This window comes from Aotus nancymaae, unplaced genomic scaffold (genome assembly GCF_030222135.1).
Source record: "Aotus nancymaae isolate 86718 unplaced genomic scaffold, 86718_ANA_hifiasm-v0.15.2.pri h1tg000036l, whole genome shotgun sequence".
NCBI lineage: Eukaryota > Metazoa > Chordata > Mammalia > Primates > Aotidae > Aotus > Aotus nancymaae.
In genome coordinates this window covers 89,353,397-89,374,601 of record NW_026988450.1, presented here as the reverse complement: position 1 = coordinate 89,374,601, position 21,205 = coordinate 89,353,397, and the positions used below count along the sequence as shown (strand labels likewise).

The 21,205-nt window shown below is 45.3% G+C and overlaps 2 protein-coding genes across 2 annotated transcripts in view; both read right to left on the bottom strand.

The window, feature by feature from the left end:
• Nucleotides 1–5,482: 5,482 nt before the first annotated feature.
• Nucleotides 5,483–9,113, bottom strand: LOC135278060 (neurabin-2-like). Its single transcript, XM_064384659.1, is given in 4 exon segments — nt 5,483–6,890; nt 6,893–7,246; nt 7,249–8,612; nt 8,614–9,113. Coding segments are annotated over 4 exon segments (2,415 nt in total). The 5' UTR covers nt 8,865–9,113; the 3' UTR covers nt 5,483–6,444.
• A 9,621-nt stretch (nt 9,114–18,734) lies between these two features.
• Nucleotides 18,735–21,205, bottom strand: part of LOC135277934 (uncharacterized) — a 117,483-nt gene continuing 115,012 nt past the window's right edge. The window contains exons 30-31 of the mRNA XM_064384101.1: nt 20,550–20,709; nt 18,735–19,178 (exon numbers count right to left, since the gene is read on the bottom strand). Coding sequence (XP_064240171.1) covers nt 19,110–19,178; nt 20,550–20,709 — 229 coding nt within the window. The 3' untranslated portion in view covers nt 18,735–19,109. The remainder of the gene's footprint in view (nt 19,179–20,549; nt 20,710–21,205) is intronic.

The following is a 21,205-nucleotide window of genomic DNA, read 5'->3' as shown; positions in this document are numbered from 1 at the left end:
CTAAATTGTGATTTTAAGCATCTGTGGCAATCAACACGTTAGTCTTAAACAATAGCATTGGCTGATGACTTAGAGAAGTGTTACCTTTTTCACACTGCTTCTTCCTCTGGATTCATGTCATTCCTTGCAGGAGGACTTCTTAAGTAGTTCTTTTCAACAGAATCTGTTGGTGATAAACTTTCTTAAATCTTGAATGTTCAAAAGTGCCTTTGGGCTGGGTGCAGTGGCTCACACCTATAATTCCAAGGTAGATGACTTGAGCCCAGGAGTTCAAGACCAGCCTGGGCAACATGGGGAAACTCCGTCTCTACACAAGAACAAAATAAATTAGCCAGGCGTGGTAGTAGGCTCTTGTAGTCCCAGCTACTGGGGGGCCTGAGGTGGAAGGATGGCTTGAGCCAGTGAGATCAAGGCCGCAGTGAGCTGTGATCACACCACTGCACTCCAGCCTGGGCAACAGAGCAAGACTTTGTCTCAAAAAAGAAAATAAATGTCTTTGTTTCACTATGCTCTTAAATAATTCTGTACCTGGGTTACAGAATTCAGCATAAATTACCATAATTTTCCAACAGCTCATTGAAGACATTGTCTCATTGGCTTGTATCCAGTGTTGCTAATGAAATTAATGAGGAAACTCTGATCCTTATTTCTTTGAGTTTTAAACTTTTTCTGCTTTGGTAGCTTTTAACATTTTTCTATTTTCATAGCTTTCTTCACTTTGGGAATCTTTTTAGCTATTAATGAAATACTACTGTCTCCCATTTTCTCTCTCTCTGCCTCTGGAATTCCTACTAGATGAAAGCTTGAATGTCATCATCCAGGTTTTATGCCTCTTAACCTTTTCACTTTTTTTTCTTTGTGCTTTAATCTGCAAGACTCCCTCAACTGAATGCTCCATCTTGTTAATGCACACTTCAGTGTGTCTCTGCTGTCACTCAGCCTGTCTCTCTTTCATGGCGGTGGGCTTCCTCAGACATCTGGCACTTCTTCAGTTCACACTAGTTTTCTGGTTTTGAATTCTGCACCTGAGTTTCAGGATTCAACAGCACTCTCAGATGAGTGCAGCCTCAGGTTATGTGGGCCTTGGCTTCTCCCATGGCTTCTTAAGAACTTCCTTGTTTATTTCTGTGATCTCAGGTGCCCCCCTTTATGACTTCAAGCCCAACTCTATAGACAGTAATTTCATTTCTCTATCTGTTCTATCATTTATAAGGGCACAGCATGGAGGGGAGGGCCTTTCAGACATTTTTCTTGCCCCATTTTAAGTCCCTAAATTACACTTAAAAAAATACCAGCAAAACTTTTGCCTTTTATTTAGGAAGAGTAGAGAACTCTGACATGAGTTTGGAGTAGGCGAGTGTATGTGTGTTTGCGTGCCTAGGCCGTTTAAACTTGCTATGTAATGTATTTCAATAAATGTTTCGGTGTCGGTACAATGAACAATTCAACTTAATGATAGGCCGATGTGGAATCTCAGTAAAATTTACTTTGGGTGTTTTTTTTTAAGCATTAATATCTACAGGAAGACCTAGTAGGAGTGGCTGACAAAGGTTAATAAATATTATGAGAATATGCTTGTTTTTGATGTGAAAGTTGTGGCTCAGGCCACCCTGAAATGAAATTCACAGGGTTGGTTTAGATGTCTTCTCCCACACCTCTCCTTAGAATCTGCCTTACAAATGCAGACCCTCCCATCTGAGGCCTGGGTGTAACCCTCAAACATGACAGATGCCAGCAGGAAATATCCACCCTGCCTTAGTTGTAACTCTTGAGTCCTTGTCCATGATATCCTAAAAGGCCACCAGATGGAAACGTGAGGCTGTGAAAAGAGATGTACTACCCCTTGTAAATGGGGATTGACCCTGCTGCTTTCTTAAAAGAAATGGTCTTTATTGAACGTCAAACAAGCTTTGAGGAATTTTTCTTTGTTGAATGTAGAATAAAGAGGGCGTTACATGAATGCCTATGCATTTCGGCTTTGGAGAGGAATCCTTATATCCATTCCGACAGCATGGAGATAAAAATCTGTCCTTCTGTATTCACATTTTGTTAACGTCACTTGCTTCCTTTTCTCTCTCCCTGGTCTGTGCGGACCGTATCATCTCTACCTCTTCTCTTTCTTGTCCTCTTCTTTGCCGCCTGGAACCAACTTTTCATCCCTCTGGCCTTTGTCTCTTCCTACTTTCTGGCCATATGTGGACCAGAAAAATAATTATCAAAATGATTTGTTGTTTTACTTCTTACAAATATATGATCCTGTTTTCACTGCAAAAGCCAATGAGTAAGAATTTTTACCATTCCTTCACTGTAAAAAACAAAACTGAGGCCAGGAGTGGTGGCTCCCACCTGCAGTCCCAGCTACTTGGGTAGCCAAAGCGGGAGGGTTGCTTAAGCCCGGGGGGGTTGAGGCTGCAGTGACCTATGATTGCACCATTGCACTCCAGCCTGGGTGACAGATTAAGATCCTGGGTAACTCTAAAAACAAACAAACAACAACAAAACACCTGACAAAAAAACTCCTGCCCTCTGCCAAAACTAACAGAATTATTTAAAAAACATTTTATTGAGTTATAATAATCCAACCCAAAATTGTACCTATTATCACTATATGTCTCAAATAATTTTCACAAATAAAAAACGCAGTCATTTAACCAGGACTCAGATCAGGAAATGGAACATTACCAGCGTCCCTGAAACCTCGTTCTGTCCACGTCCAGTCTCTACCTTCCTCTCATCTGAGGGCAATCATCACCCAGACTTCTGATAGCACAGATTAATTTCACCTGTTTTTGTGCTTTATAAAAATGGAATGAAATGTCCTAGTTTTTGTTCCTCTTGGAGCTGCCCTGAGACAAGGATTTGGTGACAGTTCCTTTATTTGGGAGACAGAGGGCCCACTGGGTGGGACATGAAGAAGTGAGCCAGGAAAAGGCAGGCAGCAGCCAATTAAAAAAATATGTTACAAGGCCAGGCGCGCTGGCTCACCCCTGTAATCCCAGCACTTTGAGAGGCTGAGGCAGGCAGATCACCTGAGGTCAGGAGCTCCAGACCAGCCTGGACAATATGGCGAAACCCCATCTCCACTAAACATAACAAAAATTAGCCAGGTGTGGTAGTGCATGCCTGTAGTCCCAGTTACTCCAGAGGCTGAGGCAGGAGAATCGCTTGAACCGGGAAGGCAGAGGTTGCAATGAGCTGAGATCGTGCCACTGCACTCCAGCCTGGACCACAGAGTGAGATTTTGTCTCAAAAAAAATAAATAAATAAAAGTGGGCTGGGTACGGTGGCTCACGCCTGTAATCCTAGCACTTTGGGAGGCCAAGGTGGGTGGATCACCTGAGGTCAGGAGTTCAAGACCAGCCTGGCCATAATAGTGAAACCCCATCTTAAAAAAAAAAAAGTGTTAGGAAGCAAATAATCACAGTGGGTGACTGGAGCGGCAACCTCTGGAAAATGCTGCCAATATGCTCCTTGGAATTATGCTACTCCAGAGGGAAGGGGGACTTGCTTGTCCCACTAATGTCCCTTTTCTGCTCCAGCGTCCTACACAAGATGCTGCTTTGCATTTAGTTGTTGCAGCCCCTTAGTCCCTTTTAATCTAGGACAGTTCCTCTGTCTTTTTTAAAATTTCACGACCTTGATAGCTTTGAAGAGTACTTCCCAGTTATCTTGTAGGTTGTCCCTCATTCGAACAAAATTGGGTTTGTCTGCCTTACTTCCTGTCTGAAGGAAAGTAAACTAAGGCACAGAGAGAGTAAGTAAGTTGCTTAAGGTCACACAACATATATGTAATAGAGGCAGGACTTGAATCCGGATCATCTAGCTCTGGAGTGCTGTGTCTTAACCACTAAGCTACAGTGAGTTCTTAAACTGTAACATACAACAATTAGTCGAATTATTGTATGTTACATAGTGGTAGCAGGTGTTCTTATCTGGAAAGGTTTTTTTTTTTTATGGTTTTTACAAATATTAGAAATCACATTAATATGTTAAATTAAATATATATATATAGACCTCGCAGTGGCTCACACCTGTAATTGCAGCACTTTGGGAGGCCAGGGTGGGTGGATCATGAGGTCAGTAGATGGAGACCATCCTGGTCAACGTGGTGAAACCCGGTCTCTACTAAAAATACAAAAATTAGCTGGGCATGGTGGTACCCACCTGTAGTCACCTGTAGTCCCAGCTACTCGGGAGGCTGAGGCAGGAGAATCGCTTGAACCTGGGAGGCAGAGGTTGCAGTGAACTGATATCACACCACTGCACTCCAGCCTGGACAACAGAGCGAGACGGAGGCAGGGTTCAAGCGATTCTCCTGCCTCAGCCTTGCCAGTAGCTGGGATTACAGGTGTGCGCCACCACACTCAGCTAATTCTTGTATTTTTAGTAGAGACGGGGTTTCATCATGTTGGCCAGTCTGGTCTCAAACTCTTTTTTTTTTTTTTGAGTATCCCCACAGTTTATTTTTGTTTCTTTTTCTTTTTTAACAGAAGATTCCCAAACTAGAGTGTCCCCACAGTTTAGAGGTCTTCTGGGGGAACGACTTGGGGTTCACCTTGCTGTATTTAGCTGATCCTTTGAACTTCTTGGAGGCCTTGAAAAAGGAATGCAGCCTGAACGAACTCTCTAGAAACCCCCAGCCCTGCCCAGGTGGACTGGACAAAAAGCATGGGTGTTGATGGGTGGAATGGGAGCAGAGAGGCACCCGGGGGACACTGTAGGAAGTTCCTCAGGGTTAGAGGCTGCACTCGTTGGAGGGGACCACCGGGGCAGCCTGGCATCCTTGATCCCTGCCCACTCCCTGCCCCAGTGAACCAAGAAACCAGGCAGTCAGGTTCTGGGGGCTGCTTTTATGGGGACGACCTGACAGAGGGCATGGTCCATACAAAACCAGGAACAATACATACATATATATATTATATACAGAGACGCGGTACTCCGGACAGCTGGGCAGGGTGGCCACCGGTCCAAGCAGCCAGCAACAGTCCCGCCAACCCGGTTCCGCCCCCTCCATCTTCCGGGGTGAAGTGCGTGGGCCCAGGACTGAGATGGCCAGCTCCTTCATGGGATGGGGGCACATCTGGTGGTAGGAAGGGGTGGGGACAAGAAATACTGATAGAAGTCATGGTCTATTTACAGGGGACTAGAAGCCAAAACGGATGGGATGGGTGGTCTGTTTTTAAAAAATGAACAAAAACCCAGATTTGGGGCAGAGGCATGAAGTGGCAAAATGAGATGGATTCTGAAAGGGGAGGGGACCTGGGGGGGCCTCACCTCCCTTGGTCCGAGCCCCAATTTGGGGTTAAAGTGGGGAAACAAAGTCGATTTCACTTAGAAGGCAGGCTTCCAGCAGGGCAGCCCTGGTCTCCAAAAAGATGAGTAGTAGTAAAATTTTGCCCTCCAGTCAAAACATTGGAAAAACAGTGCAGGGTGGGGGTGGGGTGAGGCTGACTCCCTTCGATATCAGTACAAGGCTTCCAGGCATCACCTTGGGCTGGGCAGGCAGAGCAGAACAGGATAGGCCCTGGCTCTCCAGTGAGAAATGGTCCCCTTGTCTAAGGCCAGGGCCTCTGTAGCCAGGTCCCCCAAGCTGACCTCCTCTCCTCCCTGGCATTCCCAGCCTTGACAAAGAAACCTAGACCCGACAGGCCACGTAAGAGTTCCAGGGGGAGGTTATGGCTATTTGGCACCTGGGAGAGGGGAGGCACAAGGAGAAATTGAGGGCAGCTGCCCCAGGAAATGGGGAGCTGGGGACCAGGTATCCTGAATTCTCCCTTCTTCCTACTCTCACTCCCCTGTTCCCGAAGCACACAGGAGAAATCAGTGCAGGGCCAGGGCCAGGGCCAGGCCCAGCCCCCGGGCTCTGGTGGGGACTCTATCCCTCCCAGGACAGGGAAAGGGGATGGGGGAGGTTTTGAGGCAACCCCCCACCCCCAAGGCAGGAAGGTCAGAATGCAACAGAGACAGCACAATGATGGGGGAGAGGGAAGGGCCGAGAAGGTAGAATCTCAAGTCAAGAGGCCCAGAGGCCACCCAGGTGCCCCATGGGCAGGGAGCAGCCTCCAGTTGGCGAGATGCTGGGAGAGCCCCAGCCCCGTCCCAGTCCAGAGACAAACGCTGGAGTGTGAAAAGTCTGGCAGTTTGATCTGCAGGTGCATGTGTCCTACCACCAGGCCAGCCCTCGGCAGCCCTCAGCCTCTATGCCTCAGTCCCATGGGGCAAGAAAGAGCCGCCCTTCCGGCCACCTCTGTCTGCCCAAGCCATCTTAAGGGGGCCTGTGATATGAGCCCTCTGGTCCCTGAAGCTGGGGGAGGTGGGGTGGAAGGGTGGGGGGAGTTGGGGCACCTGTCCCCAGGCTGGTGGGGGAGGGGTGGGGTGTTGAGGACAGGGGAGGGAGGACAGTGGTAGGGGGTTAATTATTGTCCAGTCAAGGAATGATTCCTGTTAAGTAGAATTGGAATTCCTCAGTGTTTGCAAGTTTCCTTCTAGTTCTGAGATCTTGTCCAGGAGCTTGTCCATCTCCTCCTTTCTGGCCAGCTCCGATTCCTCCAGAACCTGACGCTGTGCCGTCTCCTTTTTCAGGAACTCGATCTCCTTCTGCTGGTAGTCCTTGATGAGGCGCTTAGCCTTGCTGTACTTGCGCTCCAGGGCCTGGTACTGTGCCTGGGTCTCCCGCAGGTGCTCATCTACAGCCTGGCACAGGCTCTGGGCCTCGCCCCAGTAGCCTTCCAGTTTCTCCATGCACTCCTTGTTCTCCTCCACGCTCTGCTCCAACTGGGCCTTCTCCACCCGCCAGCGCCCCTTCTCCTGTTCCAGGCTCTGCAGCTTTCTTTTCAGCTGCTGGATCTCTGCCTCGGTGACCGCATGCTTGATCTGGAGCTCCTTGAATTGTGCACCAACTTCTCGGGCTCCGTGTCCACAGGGGACAGCGCGTCCTTGTTCTCCACTAGCTCAAACACCTCAATGGCCACCTCGCCACCTGCGAACGTGGGGCTCAGCTCCTCGTCCTCATCAGTGGCGTACTCTCCCGTCTCCTCGTCATCCTCCCCATACTGGGCATATCTTTGCTCCATCATCTCCCGCTGCCATCGCTCCTGCTCCAAAGTCTGCTGAATTAGCTGGGCCACTTCGCTCTGCTCTCCTGGCCGCTCCCGGCCAATCATAAACTGCACTCGGCCCTTGGTGTTCTGGAGCACGGATGCCGCAAAGCTCTGGGTCATTCCCACCAGACTCGTTCCATCCACCTTACCAGGAGGTCGTTCACCTGGATCCTGCCATCCCAATGAGCCGCACTGCCCTCTGTCACTGTCTTGACGAAGATGCCCAGCTTCTCCAGGCCCATGTCCGCTCCGGCCCCCATGCCGATGATGCTGATGCCCAGGCCCTCGGAGTCCTTCTCCAGCTCCATAGGGAACAACTCCAGCCTCTCCACCTGCTTCTCCAGCTCGTACTCAGCGGAGGCCGCCATGGGATCCACATCCTCGTTGCGACGATCGTAGTCCTCATTGGAGTAGGTGCTGAACACTTGGATGGGCGCCGTGCTGAAATGGATCTTCCGGCTCGGGGCCGGGTTCTCCTCCGAGAGCCCCGGGATCTCCACGCGCTCCGACTCGGGCTCGTAGGGGGGCTCCCCATCCTCCTCGTCTTCTTCGTCGTCGTCCTCCAGGGCACTGCCCCCAGAGTCCTCACCGAGCCCACTGTAGGCGCTCAGGTCCACCAAGTCCACCTCCGAGAAGTCCTTCTTCTTGGATTCATCTACCTCCTCGGGGGCCACGTCCGGGGCCCGGCCATTGCCCACCCTCCGCTCTGGCGGCGCTACCACCGCCGCCGCCTCCTTCTCCGAGGCCGCTTGGGCCTTTGGCTCTTCGGGCGAGGGGCTGGCTGCGGTTGCCACGGTGCTGCCATTCTCCAGGGCCACGTGGACCGTCACCTCGGCCTGGATCACCTCCCCGGGCGCCGACTCGGCCTCCGACTCCCCGCTCTCCTCCACCTCCACCGGCTTAATCTTGCGCACCTCCCGGGGCTTGGGGGGCGGCCGGGCGGGGGCCACTCGGTGCTGCGGGGGCTGCTGCCCTGCGGGACAGCACTCCTTCTTGGCTGGGGCATCCCCCCACGGGGCGGGCGGCGGCGGCCGGAACACCCGGGACTGCTTGCTGACCAGCTTCGAGCTGACCTGGGGCCCCCCTACGGCCCTGGGGAGCCCGGGCCCGTGGTGGAGGCCGGTCCTCGAGTCGGCCTTCTCGAAGACTGCGCTGAGTGGGCTGACCGTCGGGGACACGGCGTCGGGATCGAGCTTTTCCAGCCCCTCGGTGCTGCCGTTGAAGCGCACCACCACGTCCAGCTCCTCCGGTCCTGCAGGCCGGCGAGCTCCTGTCTCAGCGGCCGCCTTGTCGCCGCCTGCGGCCTCCGGGGCGCTCCGTTCGAACAGCTTCCGCGTCTCCTGCAGCCGGGACGGCGGGTGCGGCGGCGGCGCGGGCTGCGCGGAGGGCGCGGGCTTGGAGTCGAAGCGGCTCACGCGCTCCGACACGCTGATGCCCAGCTTCAGCAGGGCGCTGTGGTCCACGTTCTAGTTCAGGCTGCTGGCCCGCAGCAGCGACAGGCGCACCCCGCGCCGCCGCCCGCCTCGCCCGAGGGCCTGCCGTCGTGCACATCTGCAGGAACATACGTTTGATGCGATGGACGTTGGAGCCATATTTCTTGTGGTGGGCCCGCTTGGGTGCCTCGTCGGGCCCGGGAGCGTCGGGCGGCTTCAGTGCCTGGATGCCCGCCTCGTAGGCGCTGCGGTACGGGGAGGCGCTCCAGAGAGGACCCCCGGTCCCCCGCGGCTCCGACTTCATCATGGTGGGGGGGAGCCGGATTCGCATTCCCCCGCTATCCGCTCCCCCCCTTAACAGGCGGCTGGCCAAGTCGGGACCACCGCCCCCTCCTCCCGATAAAAGAAACCCCAGGAGGCCTTTTTTAGGGTCCCCCAAAACCAAGCTGCCAAAAAGTTAATCCCGCTTTTTTAAAAAAAATCTCCAAGAGCCCTGTGTGTCGCCTCCCCCAATCAAGCTGCCGAAAACAGCCAACCCCGCTTCGAAAGCCCGAGTGGCCTGGTACTGTGACCCCCACCCAAATTAGCACAGGGGTGGCTGGGGCTGGTGGGAGTGAGCGCCCTGCCCGCGAAGCAGCCGCGGCGTTGCCGGCTCGCATCGTCCGAGGCAGTGTCAGCGGGGCTGGCAGCCGGGGCGTTCCCCAGTCCGGCCGGAGGCCTCGGCTTGTGGCGGGGCCCGGCACCCCGGCGCCCATGGCTGCTCCGCCGGCCCGGGCCGCTCCGCTGCCTCGCCTCCCTCCCTCCCTGCCGTGCCCGGAGCCTCAGTCTTTCTCTGGCTCTGCCCGAGCGGCTGCTCGGTCTCAAACTCTTGACCTCAAGTGATCCACCCAACTGGGCCTCCCAAAGTGCTGTGAATACACTAATATATGAGCCATCGTGCCCAGCCTATATATTAGATTTTTAAGTGGAAGATCACTTGAATCCAGGAAATTGAGGCTACATGCCACTGCACGCAAGCGTGGGAGACAGAGAGACATTCTGTCTCAAAAAACAAAAACTCCAAACAATTGTGTTCTAAGTAGGATATGGAGTAATCATGACCTTTAGCACTGTACTGCAGTAGTCACCACCAATATTTAGATCATCATATTGTGATCTAAATTCACAATATGGGGTGATTCATAATGCTACAAAGTTGGTTTAAAATTAAAGCTTAATATAACTAAATAAATCATTATTTTAATAAAACCAGCATGCCATGTGAAAACAAAATCCACATACAGAAATCATCTCATTTATAGGGAGAACATACCTCACTGTGCAATAGTTTTCTCATCTGAAATAAAGAAGTGTAATAGAGCCTATTTCACAGAATTATGTGCAATTAATGAAATAATATGTGGAGAGCATTCAGAAAAGCTTGGCACATGAAAAGCACTCAAGAAGTGTACATGTCCTCGGCATAATAAATATGTAGGAAAAGTCCACAAGGAATATTATTCTCAATGGAGAAACAATTGAAGGCTTCTCCCCTAAGATCAGGAACAAGACAAGGTGCCCACTTTCACCATTTCTATTCAATATAGAACTAGAAGTTGTAACCAGACTACTTAGGCAAGAAAAATAAATAAAAGGCATTCTGAGTAGAAAGGAAGAAGTAAATTATCTCTGTTTGTAGGTGACATGATCTTACATGTAGAAAACCCTAACTTACACAAAATACCTGTCAGAGAGCTAATAGTGGAATTCAGCAAAGTGGCAAGATACAAAATCAACACTTTCGGCTATTACAAATAATGTTGCTGTAAATATTTGCATACAAGTTTTTGTAGGTCCACCTTTTCACGTCTCTTGGGAGACGTGACTCAATCATGGTGTCAATGCAACCGGCAGTAAAAGTACATCATACAACAGGATCCTTTTTCTCTCACCATATTGACTAAAGCAAAGTGATTCTAGCACAACCTTTGTAAACCTAAGCCAAGTGTTCTGTGATGTTCCTTCCAGTTTTCAAATCTAAACTTTCACTATCACTATTTCAACTTCAGCATCACAGCCTTGGTGCCACATTGACCTGCTTGAAGCCCTTCCTGTAAAGGCTGTTTTTGTTCCTAAATCCTTGTTACACCGAAAGTGAAGCATTTCTTCCTGCATCATTGTTGAGCACTACGCACTGAAGCTCTGGGCCCCTGCCCTGTCCCACGTGGCCTGTGTAGTGCCAGCCATAAATACAGACACAAAGTGACTTATGGACCTTGCTACAAATTCCAAGTGAAGAAAACAAGAGAGAAATGATGAAATCAGTAATAAAAATTATCAGTCTCTTTTCCTTCAATGTAGTATACTATATAGGTAATTACTGAGAGTGTCAACTGAAGAGGAAGACTTACCTAACACTTCTAGGACATCTCTGCTCCTATTTTAAGAGAATAATAATTTGGACACTTTTCATAGTCTTTGTAAATGGTTTTGTTTGTGTAACTGAAGTTCATGACATCATGTGACATACAGAACAACAGAGCTAATAATTCTTTGGCCTGCTTTCTCACCCACATACTCCTTATAATTTATTGGGTTTTCAATGATTCAAGCAATAGGATCCTACCACTTCCTATTGGCAGCAGTTTTACAGTTTGGTGGTCCCAAAGGTTAGTTCTTCATGCCTAATATGCAGTTGGAGTAGTTTTGCTTTTTTGGTTTTTTTGCCCTTTAAGTTCTGGGGTACACGTGCAGAACATGCAGGTTTGTACATGGGTATGCACATGCCATAGTGGTTTGCTGCACCCATCAACCTATCATCCACATTAGGTATTTCTCCTAATGCTACCCTCCCCTAGTCCCTTACCACCCAACAGGTCCCAGTGTGTCCTGTGACCATGTATTCTCATTGTTAGACTCCCACTTATGAGTGAGAACACATGGTGTTTGGTTTCCTGTTCTTGTGTTAGTTTGCTGAGAATGATGGTTTCCAGCTTCATCCATGTCCCTGAAAAGGACATGAACTCATCCTTTTTTATGCTGCATAGTATTCCATGGCATATGGTGTATATGTGCCACATTTTCTTTATCCAATCTGTCACTGATGGGCATTTGGGTTGGTTCCAAGTCTTCACTATTGTGAACAGTACCACAATAAACATACACGTGCATGTGTCTTTATAGAAGAATGATTAATAATCCTTTGGGTATATACCCAGCAATGGGATTCCTGGGTCCAATGATATTTCCAGTTCTAGATCCTTGAGGAATCACCACACTGCCTTCCACAAAGGTTGAACTAATCTCCCACCAACAGTGTCAAAGCATTCCTATTTCTCCACATCTGTTGTTTCTCCAGGATCTGTTGTTTCATGACTTTTTAATGATCGCCATGCTAACTGGCGTGAGGTGGTATCTCATTATGGTTTTGATTTGCATTTCTCTAATGACCAGTGATGATGAGCTTCTTTTCATGTTAGTTGGCTGCATAAATGTTTTCTTTTGAGAATTGTCCATTCGTATCGTTTGCCCACATTTTGATGGGCTTCTTTTTCTTGTAAATTTGTTTAAGTTCTTTGTAGATTCTGGATATTAGCCCTTTGTCAGATGGATTGCAAAAATGTTCTCCCATTCTGTAGCTTGCCTGTTCACTCTGATGATGTTTCTTTTGCTGTGCAGAAGTTTAGTTTAATTAGATTCCATTTGTCAATTTTGGCTTTTGTTGCCATTACTTTCAGTGTTTTAGTCATGAAGCCTTTGCCCATGCCTATGTCCTGACTAAAATCTATGTAATATTGATGAGATTATAAATCTGAAGTTTTAACACTAACAAAAAGAAACCCAGGTCATTTTGCTAAGTCTTGTTTCAATTTTGTTCCTGACAGTCAGTAGAAAGGCAGTTGCATTTGGTTATGTTAGTCCTATCTATTTTTGTTAATTTTATTATTTGCAAAAATGTTTTGTGTGTATTCTATTTATAGAAAGATAATGATATAACATTTTTGTTAAATATGCATATTATTTATGATAAAATGAAATGTTTTTGTTTCTTTGTTCCCAATTAATGTACATCAATTTTAACATATATTAAAGCAAAAGCAAAGAAAATAAATGCCATAGAAGTCTCTTTTCATGTTTACATGTAGAGATACACTGCTTCCTAAGGATCTATAAGGAAAGATGTGGATTTTAATTCTAAAATCATAGTTTTCGGATGTACCTAAAATTTAAGCAGCAAAAATTTTATTAATCATTAAACTCAAGCAAATTCCAATCACAGAAGCAGAATGAATTATAGCATGTTTTAATTGAATATGCTTCCTAGGTTTCTCCTGGCAAACCTGTTGTTGTTTCATGATCCACTTGAAGAAATGAAGATACATGGGAAAATAGTCATTGCCCAAGAGAGCCTTCCATTTTATAAATGCTCGATTTATGCTGAAACAATCTGAATAGAAACAGTGCTTTTTTATGCGTCTGGTTGGAGGACAGAAAATCCTAAAACTTTCCTATACACCTGTTGGACCCACAACTTGCTATTGAGCTCCAAATCCAAATCAGGATGCTCAGGCACAAACCGAGAGTTGGCTTCTCCCTAGTAATCTAAACAGATGCTTAGTGAGCCTCAGATGCATTTTCACACCACCTTCTGCTGATTGCTGCTTTGGCAAAATAAAGGTTAGCCACCAGTCTACCAAACGCCTGGTATGTCAGCATTCTCCATCATACTCTGAGACATGAGTATAAGCGAGACATGACTCTGTAAGTAGGAGCTTAAAGTGTTTCAGGGAGACCACATAAATCTAGTGAGAAGTGAATTAGTAATATATGAGAGCATGTCATTTCATGCCAAAGCAGGCGCTATGAACTTTGTTACATTAGTATGTAAGTTAAGGCAGCTGGGAGAGGCAGACTAGAAAATATAGCTGTTAAGCTAAGTACTGAGAAGAGCAACTGCACCTTCCACCTTCCGCATGCAGGGCTCTCCTCAGCACATCTTCCCCATGCTTTCCCGTTGCTCATTTTCCTCCAGTGGAAAGGAAGGAAAGGGCAAAGTCCACATGCTGAAGCAGAGGGGCTGGTGGACTTGGAAAGGTGGATAAATAGGTGGGCCCAGGATAATATTGGTGAGAATGCTGCTTTTTGTTCCTTCAGTTACAGAGCTCTTGAGCTCGTGGCTATAAGCATAGACTTGGGAGCGAGCCTGATTGGGAATTTAATTCCCCACTTCACCTTTTATGAGCTCTGGGATCCTGGACACTCCACCTCTTACTATTCAGTTTTCTCATCTGGGAAAAGTAGATAACAGGACTTAAATCTTAGGATTCAGAAGCGTTAAAGGATGAACTCACGTTAAGGTAAGTGAAACGAGGGAGAGGCAACTGTTCAGACAAGGAATAAAAGGAAATTGACAGGACTAGAATTTCTATTTGAATCATTCAGGGTGTCTGCTACAACTTTAGATTCCTACGCCTTGGCCCGAGGAACGGAGATTCATTAGTTCTGGGACCCAAGATGCTGTTTTATAAAAAGAAACTTACAAAAAGTCACAAAAATAATGCAGCGTTTCTGTATGCCCTTACCATTTCCCCACTGATGTGAACATCTTGTATCGACATCGTACATTTGTAAAAACTAAAAAGTCAGTGTTGGCACGTTACTCCTAACTCCAGACTTCATCAGATTTTCCACTCACGCTCTTCATCTGTCCCAGGATCAAATCCAGGATACCACACTGCATTTAGAGAAGCTGCATTTTTCACAAGCTCTTCTAGCTGCTGAGAGGGAGGTGGATGGGGATCTCATCTTCAAAAACACTGGGACATTTAGAGGCCCGAACCAAAATTGCTGCATTCCCAAGTTGGGGAGGTGAAATGCAATTGTGAAGAGCAGCATTGGTGGAGGAGATGAATACAGCAGACTGATTTTAGAATTAAAGAGGGAATCCTCTAGACTACGTGAGAGGGAGTTACCTTCAGAACAAGGCATTAATTCCGGGGAAAAGAGGTTTTGGAAGGAAGGGGTACAACCTCATCCTCAGGCTAGATTGAGAATGCCTAAGTAAGGCTGTGAGTAGGTCAGAATCAGCAAGTGCAGCAAATTGGGAACAGGTGTTTCAGAGAACACACACAGAGGACTCACATAAAGGAAATTAAAAGGGGTCAGTTAGCCTGCAAGCTACATGCAACCTGGGTGTTCTGGAACCTGGTGTTAATGCTTTGGCAGTGGGTCACAATGAAAAACATCAAGCACTGCCACAGTGCAAAGTAGCAGAAAGGGTAAGGGTGAGGCTGGGAAGATATTGTTTAAGGAGGGTTCTAAGGGTCTTGGGTGAAGCAGGGGCTGGAAGGGGAGGTGGATAAAGCACTCTGACTGTGATCAGTTGTCACACTGAGGAGACACAGGAGGCCCCAGCTCGGGTGACAGGTAAATGTTCGTAGAGTTGAGAAGGTGAGGATAAAGCAATATATATTTTTAAGAAGCCAGCAGCCTGTTTTTGGAATCCATGGAGGTTTTTTGAAGGAGATACCACCCATATTTTACTAAAGACCTTAGGTTCTAGGCCTATCACTGAGTTTTCCTAATCACAGTCCAATTGCTCAGCTTCCTTACAGCAGTTCTAAGAGTCACCTAACCTGTTCCTTCTCAAAGAACGTTAACCATTTTTCACTGGACTCAAGATTCTTATAATGTCTATACCACTTTTCTTTCCCACTAAGTTGTTCTTTACCCTAGAAATCCTAAACCACAAGCTGATATTCTTTAAATTTCACATTAAGTACAAGTTCTGTCACTTGTCAAATGCATTTGAAAAAGTTCAACAGAAATTGCTGGAGAGGATGTGGAGAAATAGGAATGCTGTTACACTGTTGGTGGGAGGGTAAATTAGTTCAATCATTGTGGAAGGCAGTGTGGCAATTTCTCAAGGTTCTAAAAATAGAAATTCCATTTGATCCATCAATCCCATTACTGGGTATATACCCAAAGGATTATAAATCATTCTGTTATAAAGACACATGCACGTGTATGTTCATTGTGGCACTGTTTACAATGGCAAAGACTTGGAACCAACCCAAATGCCCATCAGTGATGGACTGGATAAAGAAAATATGGCACATATACACCATGGAATACTATGGAGCCATAAAAAATGGGGAGTTGTGTCCTTTGCAGGGACATGGATGAAGCTGGAAACCATCATTCTCAGCAAACTGACACAAGAACAGAAAACCAAACACCACATATTCCCACTCGTAAATGGGTATTGAACAATGAGACCACATGGACACAGGGAGGGGAACATCACACACTGGGGTCTGTTGTGGGGTCGGGAGTTAGAGGAAGAATAGCAGGGGATGGGGAGATTGGGGAGGGATAACATTAGGAGAAATACCTAGTGTAGGTGACGGGGGTGATGGATTCAGCAAACCACTGTGGCATGTGTAACAACCCTGCAAGTTCTGCACATGTACCCCAGAACTTAAAGTACAATAAAAAAAAATAAAGAGAGAGGAAAGAAAGAAAAAAGAAAGCAAGAAAGAAAGAAGAAAGAAAAAGAAAGGAAAGAAAGAAAAAGAAAGTGAAAGAAAGAAAAAGAAAGAAAGAAAAAAAGAAAGAAAGAAGGAAATTGCCTTAGCAACCTGTGTCCTAGGAGGCAGACTTCACTGAAGGCCTCCTAGATCTTTTGCATTGCTCACTGGCACAACGCTGGGCCCAACCAGGTAAGTAAGTGTCTGGCCATTAAACTTAAGGTCATTTAATCCTTAACTTGATAGATTCTGGGTGTTTTCTACAAATCTGCATAGAAACTAGCACTTACCTGGGAGATTTCTCTGCCAGCTGTCAAAGGATTTTCCAAGTAGTTCCATACTCAAGGATGCTGTGCGATGGAAAAATGAAGCCACAGAAATCTTAAATGTGTTAGGAAAAGGGCTGGGTGATGAAAGATTCTAGCGAATCTGCACACCGCAGCAAAGTGTTTCCAGAAACACTGCATAACCTAAATACAGAATCAAGAATAATTTGGCTTTTGGTTAAGATTGGCTTTGGCATGTTTTTTTTTAAAACCAAGGAATAGTGTATTTAGAAATGTGGGAAAACTACATCAAAAAAATGAACTTTGAGTTGCAATAAAATCAGACAGTGTTGCTGGATTTCAGTAATGTATGGGCATCTAGGTTACAAAAAGAGAACATGTGAATAAAATACCAGGATAAAATTTCTCTAGAAACGTCGAGCTTTAACATTACATAGTTCACCTCAGAATAAACTATATAGAACCGTCAATAGGCAACCGCTTTTATGCTACAAAAATGGCCATTTCACTTACTTCAAATCCATATTTCAGATCTTTGTCTTTTCTTTGTAATGAAGATGTAAACGTTTTAGTTCACACTATACCAGAGTTAAAATTTCACTGGTGTCTGTATTACAAATGTTAAAATAATCCTAAAAATGCAAGTAAATTTGAGCTTTGGTTGTCAATCTTTTTCACAGTCTTATGTTAGAGAACTAATCTTTCCCAGGTATCAAACTCTATGAAATCTGCCATAGTTACCACCTACCACCAACTTAGTTTCCATGCCCCATAACAGTTGTCAGAGAACCTACCCACTTTCAGTGACATTTATATTCTTATTCCAACTTGACCTCATTTTTCATTTATCAAAATGACTATATTGCCTTCTGGAATTTAAGCCAAAGGAAAGAACGATATTACTGGTCCCTATTCTATTGATTTACTCTATTTTTGTCACCTAGGCTGAAGTGCAGGCATGATCACGCCTCACTGCAACCTCTGCTTCCCAGGCTGGAGTGATTCTTGTGCCTCAGTCTCCCAAGGAGCTAGGACCATAGGCAACTGCCACCATGCTCAGCTAATTTTTGTGTTTTTAGTAGAGAAGAGGTTTTGCCATGTTGGCCAGGCTGGTCTTGAACTGCTGGGTTCAAGTGATCTGCCCGTTTCAGCCTCTGAAAGTGCTGGGATTACAGGCATGAGCCACTGCACCAGCCCTTACTCTTGAAGTCAAGGATTTATGTCCAATGTCCCTTTGACAAACTGGTTTTTAAATATTTGACCACTCATATATGTCACAACTTCTAGTTAATGTCATATTAATAAGGCGCAAACCATCTTATAAATAAGGATTCATCACTGACTTTTTCTTCTAAGTTACATCAGATCATTGATTCTAGTCTGCAGTTTATCAAGATAAGATGTTAAGTTGAAGATTTTACCTTAAATTCTAAGGAATTTTTTTTAAATGAAAAATTAAAATGGATAAGAGTATACCAATATTATCAGGATTTAGTGAGAATCACTGAAAATGAGTGGCTAGATTAGTTCTAAAAAAAGCCAGTGATTTTTAATTAAAATGTAAGCTTAAGTCACCCTCTGTATAGAGAAACTTTAACTCTACTTTCTGTACTTACTTTTTCTGTGTAACTGTTTGAAAACCTCCAACACCCTTGTTCTAATTCTACGGTATTCCTGGAAATCCTTTCTTCTCTTTGGCATATTTAATTTTATGTTCTAATGTGTTTTTCCTCTCAGACACAATAATCAACTATTCAAAGATGCCATCTAATGCACTATGTTACTAAGTATTATGGCCAGAGAGTGATTTTAAGTGTAATAAATTATCTTATAATTGAAAAGAGCTTAAGCAAAAACAGAAACAAATATTATATCTTAAACACAGGCATGAATTAAACCAACTTGTGAATGGTTAAGGCAACTTACAAAAATGCTTTAAGACATACCAAGTGAGAGTAGGAAGGAAGACCCCTTCAATCCCTGACAATGCTGCATCTGCTCCTACTGGCTTTGGGAGTTGTTAGAGTCCCATGCTTTTTTCAGAGAAAGTCTCCCTCTGTCCAGGGTGGAATGAAGTGGCATGATCTTGAATCACTGCAACCTCTGTCTTCCTGATTTAAGCGATTCTCCTGCCTCAGCCTCCTGAGTAGCTAGGACTACAGGCACCTGCCACCACACCCAGCTAATTTTTGTATTTTTAGTAGAGACAGGGTTTTACCATGCTGGCCAGGATAGTCTTCATCTCTTGACCTCATGATCTGCCCATCTCAGCCTCCCAAAGTGCTGGGATTACAGGCTTGAGCCATGATGCCCAGCTGAGTCCCATGTTTTAATAGGAATACTGCATTGATTCCAAATGCATGTGCAGCAATATTGGGAGAAAAAAATAGGAAAGAAACAGAAAAGTTATCTTTAACATTTAAAAAGCTTTTATTGTTTTAAAAGCCTTACATAATTCACAGCTATCAGCCCACACACTAAGGAAGTCTCTGTGCATAGGCAGAAGGAACCTTCACTTTGAAGAGGCACCTATAACTGTGTTTACATTAAAACAGACAGAAGAGTGTAAGAGTGTGTTGTTGCCCTGACAAGGTCTTAGTTGTCCTTGAGTTAACTTGAATTGAGGTGTTTCTTCTTTTGAAAATATGAAGTTTTCTAGTTCTGTAGCAGGAGAGGTGGTATTTTCCTGTCTTTTTAGATGAGGGGTTCAGATGTTACATTACCCCTCATTTCTTCCTTTAGGAGAGGATGGCCTTAGCGCACTGAAGATTAGTTAAATCATCAGCACTCAAAAGACCTGTTCTTGGCAGTGCTATCTACGTCTCTGTCTTTTCCCATCCTTGAAAAAGCCTAAGAATGTCAAACAGAAAAGAGGTACAATTTAAAAAAGGGTTCCAACTTTTTAACAGTCACCACTGATAATAAGCCACACATGCAGACTTCTTTAGGTAGTTCAGTTACAGCTACTTAGGCTGAGGTTTACACTGCCAACTTCTGTCAACTCACTAAGGTAATCTCAGGGCTAGAATTAGATTGCTGGAGCAAAGGGGGGCTTGTTTTATTAAGTTACTTAAAAATTAGCTTCCCAAAGATGTCACAGTATTGTGACAGGCTTCTAACAGCAGCATCATCTGTTACCTGTGCACTTGTTCCTTAAATGTAATGAACACAAACTTTTGCAAAAAGTTAGTTTATTAATCTATTCAAATTCTACCAATTTGTAGTAATTATATACTCAAAGCAAATTTTAATGAGGCAGGCATGGGCTGGATTGTATTGGAATGTCAATGAAGTCTAATGACTAAACCATCAAAAGGCACTACACTACACTTGCACATTAATTATGGTAAAAAAGTATTATTTTAAAGTACTTCCAGGGTACTACAGAGCATGCCTATTTTAAATGTTCAACCTTGTCAGCTGTATTTTTACTGTGTAATTACCAAAAGTCACAAACCATAAATATTACTTAGTCCCATGAAAGTTATAAAAGTTATCATTTCCAGTAAAATCCCATGTACTTCCTGCATCCAATACTTCAGACACACACACCTCATACAGTCTAAGTGCAGGTCTCTCGGCTTAGGCACTAATGGTTTGTCTAACAAACCCATGGGACTGACTGCACTGCAGTATACACAGTAGAAAATGACATAAATTTGCAAACTGAGTAATAAAAAATAGTCAAGAGTGGTAAGTGCATTATATAATGATGTCTATTCCTAGACATCATTAGGAATAAAATGGCAAGAAATCACTTCTGTATGATTATCTGAAAGGGCAAAGGTTCAAAAGCAAACCATTGACAATGAATTAAACTTGATTAAAACATATATATTTTTTTCAGGCGGAGTCTCACTCTGTTGCTCAGGCTGGAGTTCAGTAGCGTGATCTTGGCTCACTGCAACCTCCGCCTGTAGGGTTCAAGCAATTCTCCTGCCTTAGCCTCCAGAGTAACTGGGCTTACAGGCATGCATCACTACACCCAGCTAATTTTGTATTTTTAGTAGACACAGTATTTCTTCATGTTGGTCAGCCTAGCCTCGAACTTCTGACCTCACGTGATCCACCCACCTCAGCCTCCCAAAGTGCTGGGATTACAGGCATGAGCCACTGCACTGGGCGGAAGCTTTCCATTTTTCTAATCATAACTTAATATGACTTAGTCACAGATGTTGGCACTGCTGACTGCAAATCCACTTAGTAACTTCATAGTCTTACCTCCGGCTTCCGTGTTCTTTCTCTGTCAAGGAGCTGAAGAGGCAAATCCGCGTGGTCCTGTGCCAAAGTGCAAAGATCAAAGTAGTATTTGCTGTAAATGCTGCCAGGAACTTGGATATTATAATCAATTAGCTTCAAGAACTGCCTTTCCAACTCATTCCTGGGGAAGGAGAAACACAACAAAACCAACACAGGACCATGTTAGTTCACCGGGCCAGCTTCAAAAACATTATTCTCATGTAACAAATGTGGTAAAGCCATCCCGTGCTCTAGTTTATTAGAACGCATGAAAGAACTCACACTGGACAGAACGCTTTCGATCGAAGAAGTAACAAGAAAGCATGCAACTTTCCCAGCTCTCTTTGAAAATAGAAAAAACTTGTATTGGAAAAAAACATGGATATAAAAAGTGTGTTAATACACTTGATTTTCTATTTCTGTGAAGAATGTCATTGTTTTTGCAGACTTGTGGAGGTACCACGTTGGTGGTCTCGGATAAAACCTGGAGGAATTCTCTGTATTAGCAGACAGGCTCCCTTCTTCCCTTACTTTCCCACAAATGAAGTCTGTCTCTCTGTGCTAGGCTGCCTGGAGCTGGGAGAGGAGCGATACAAGCACCCCTGTGGCCACGACCTCTGGAACAGCACTAGGTCTGT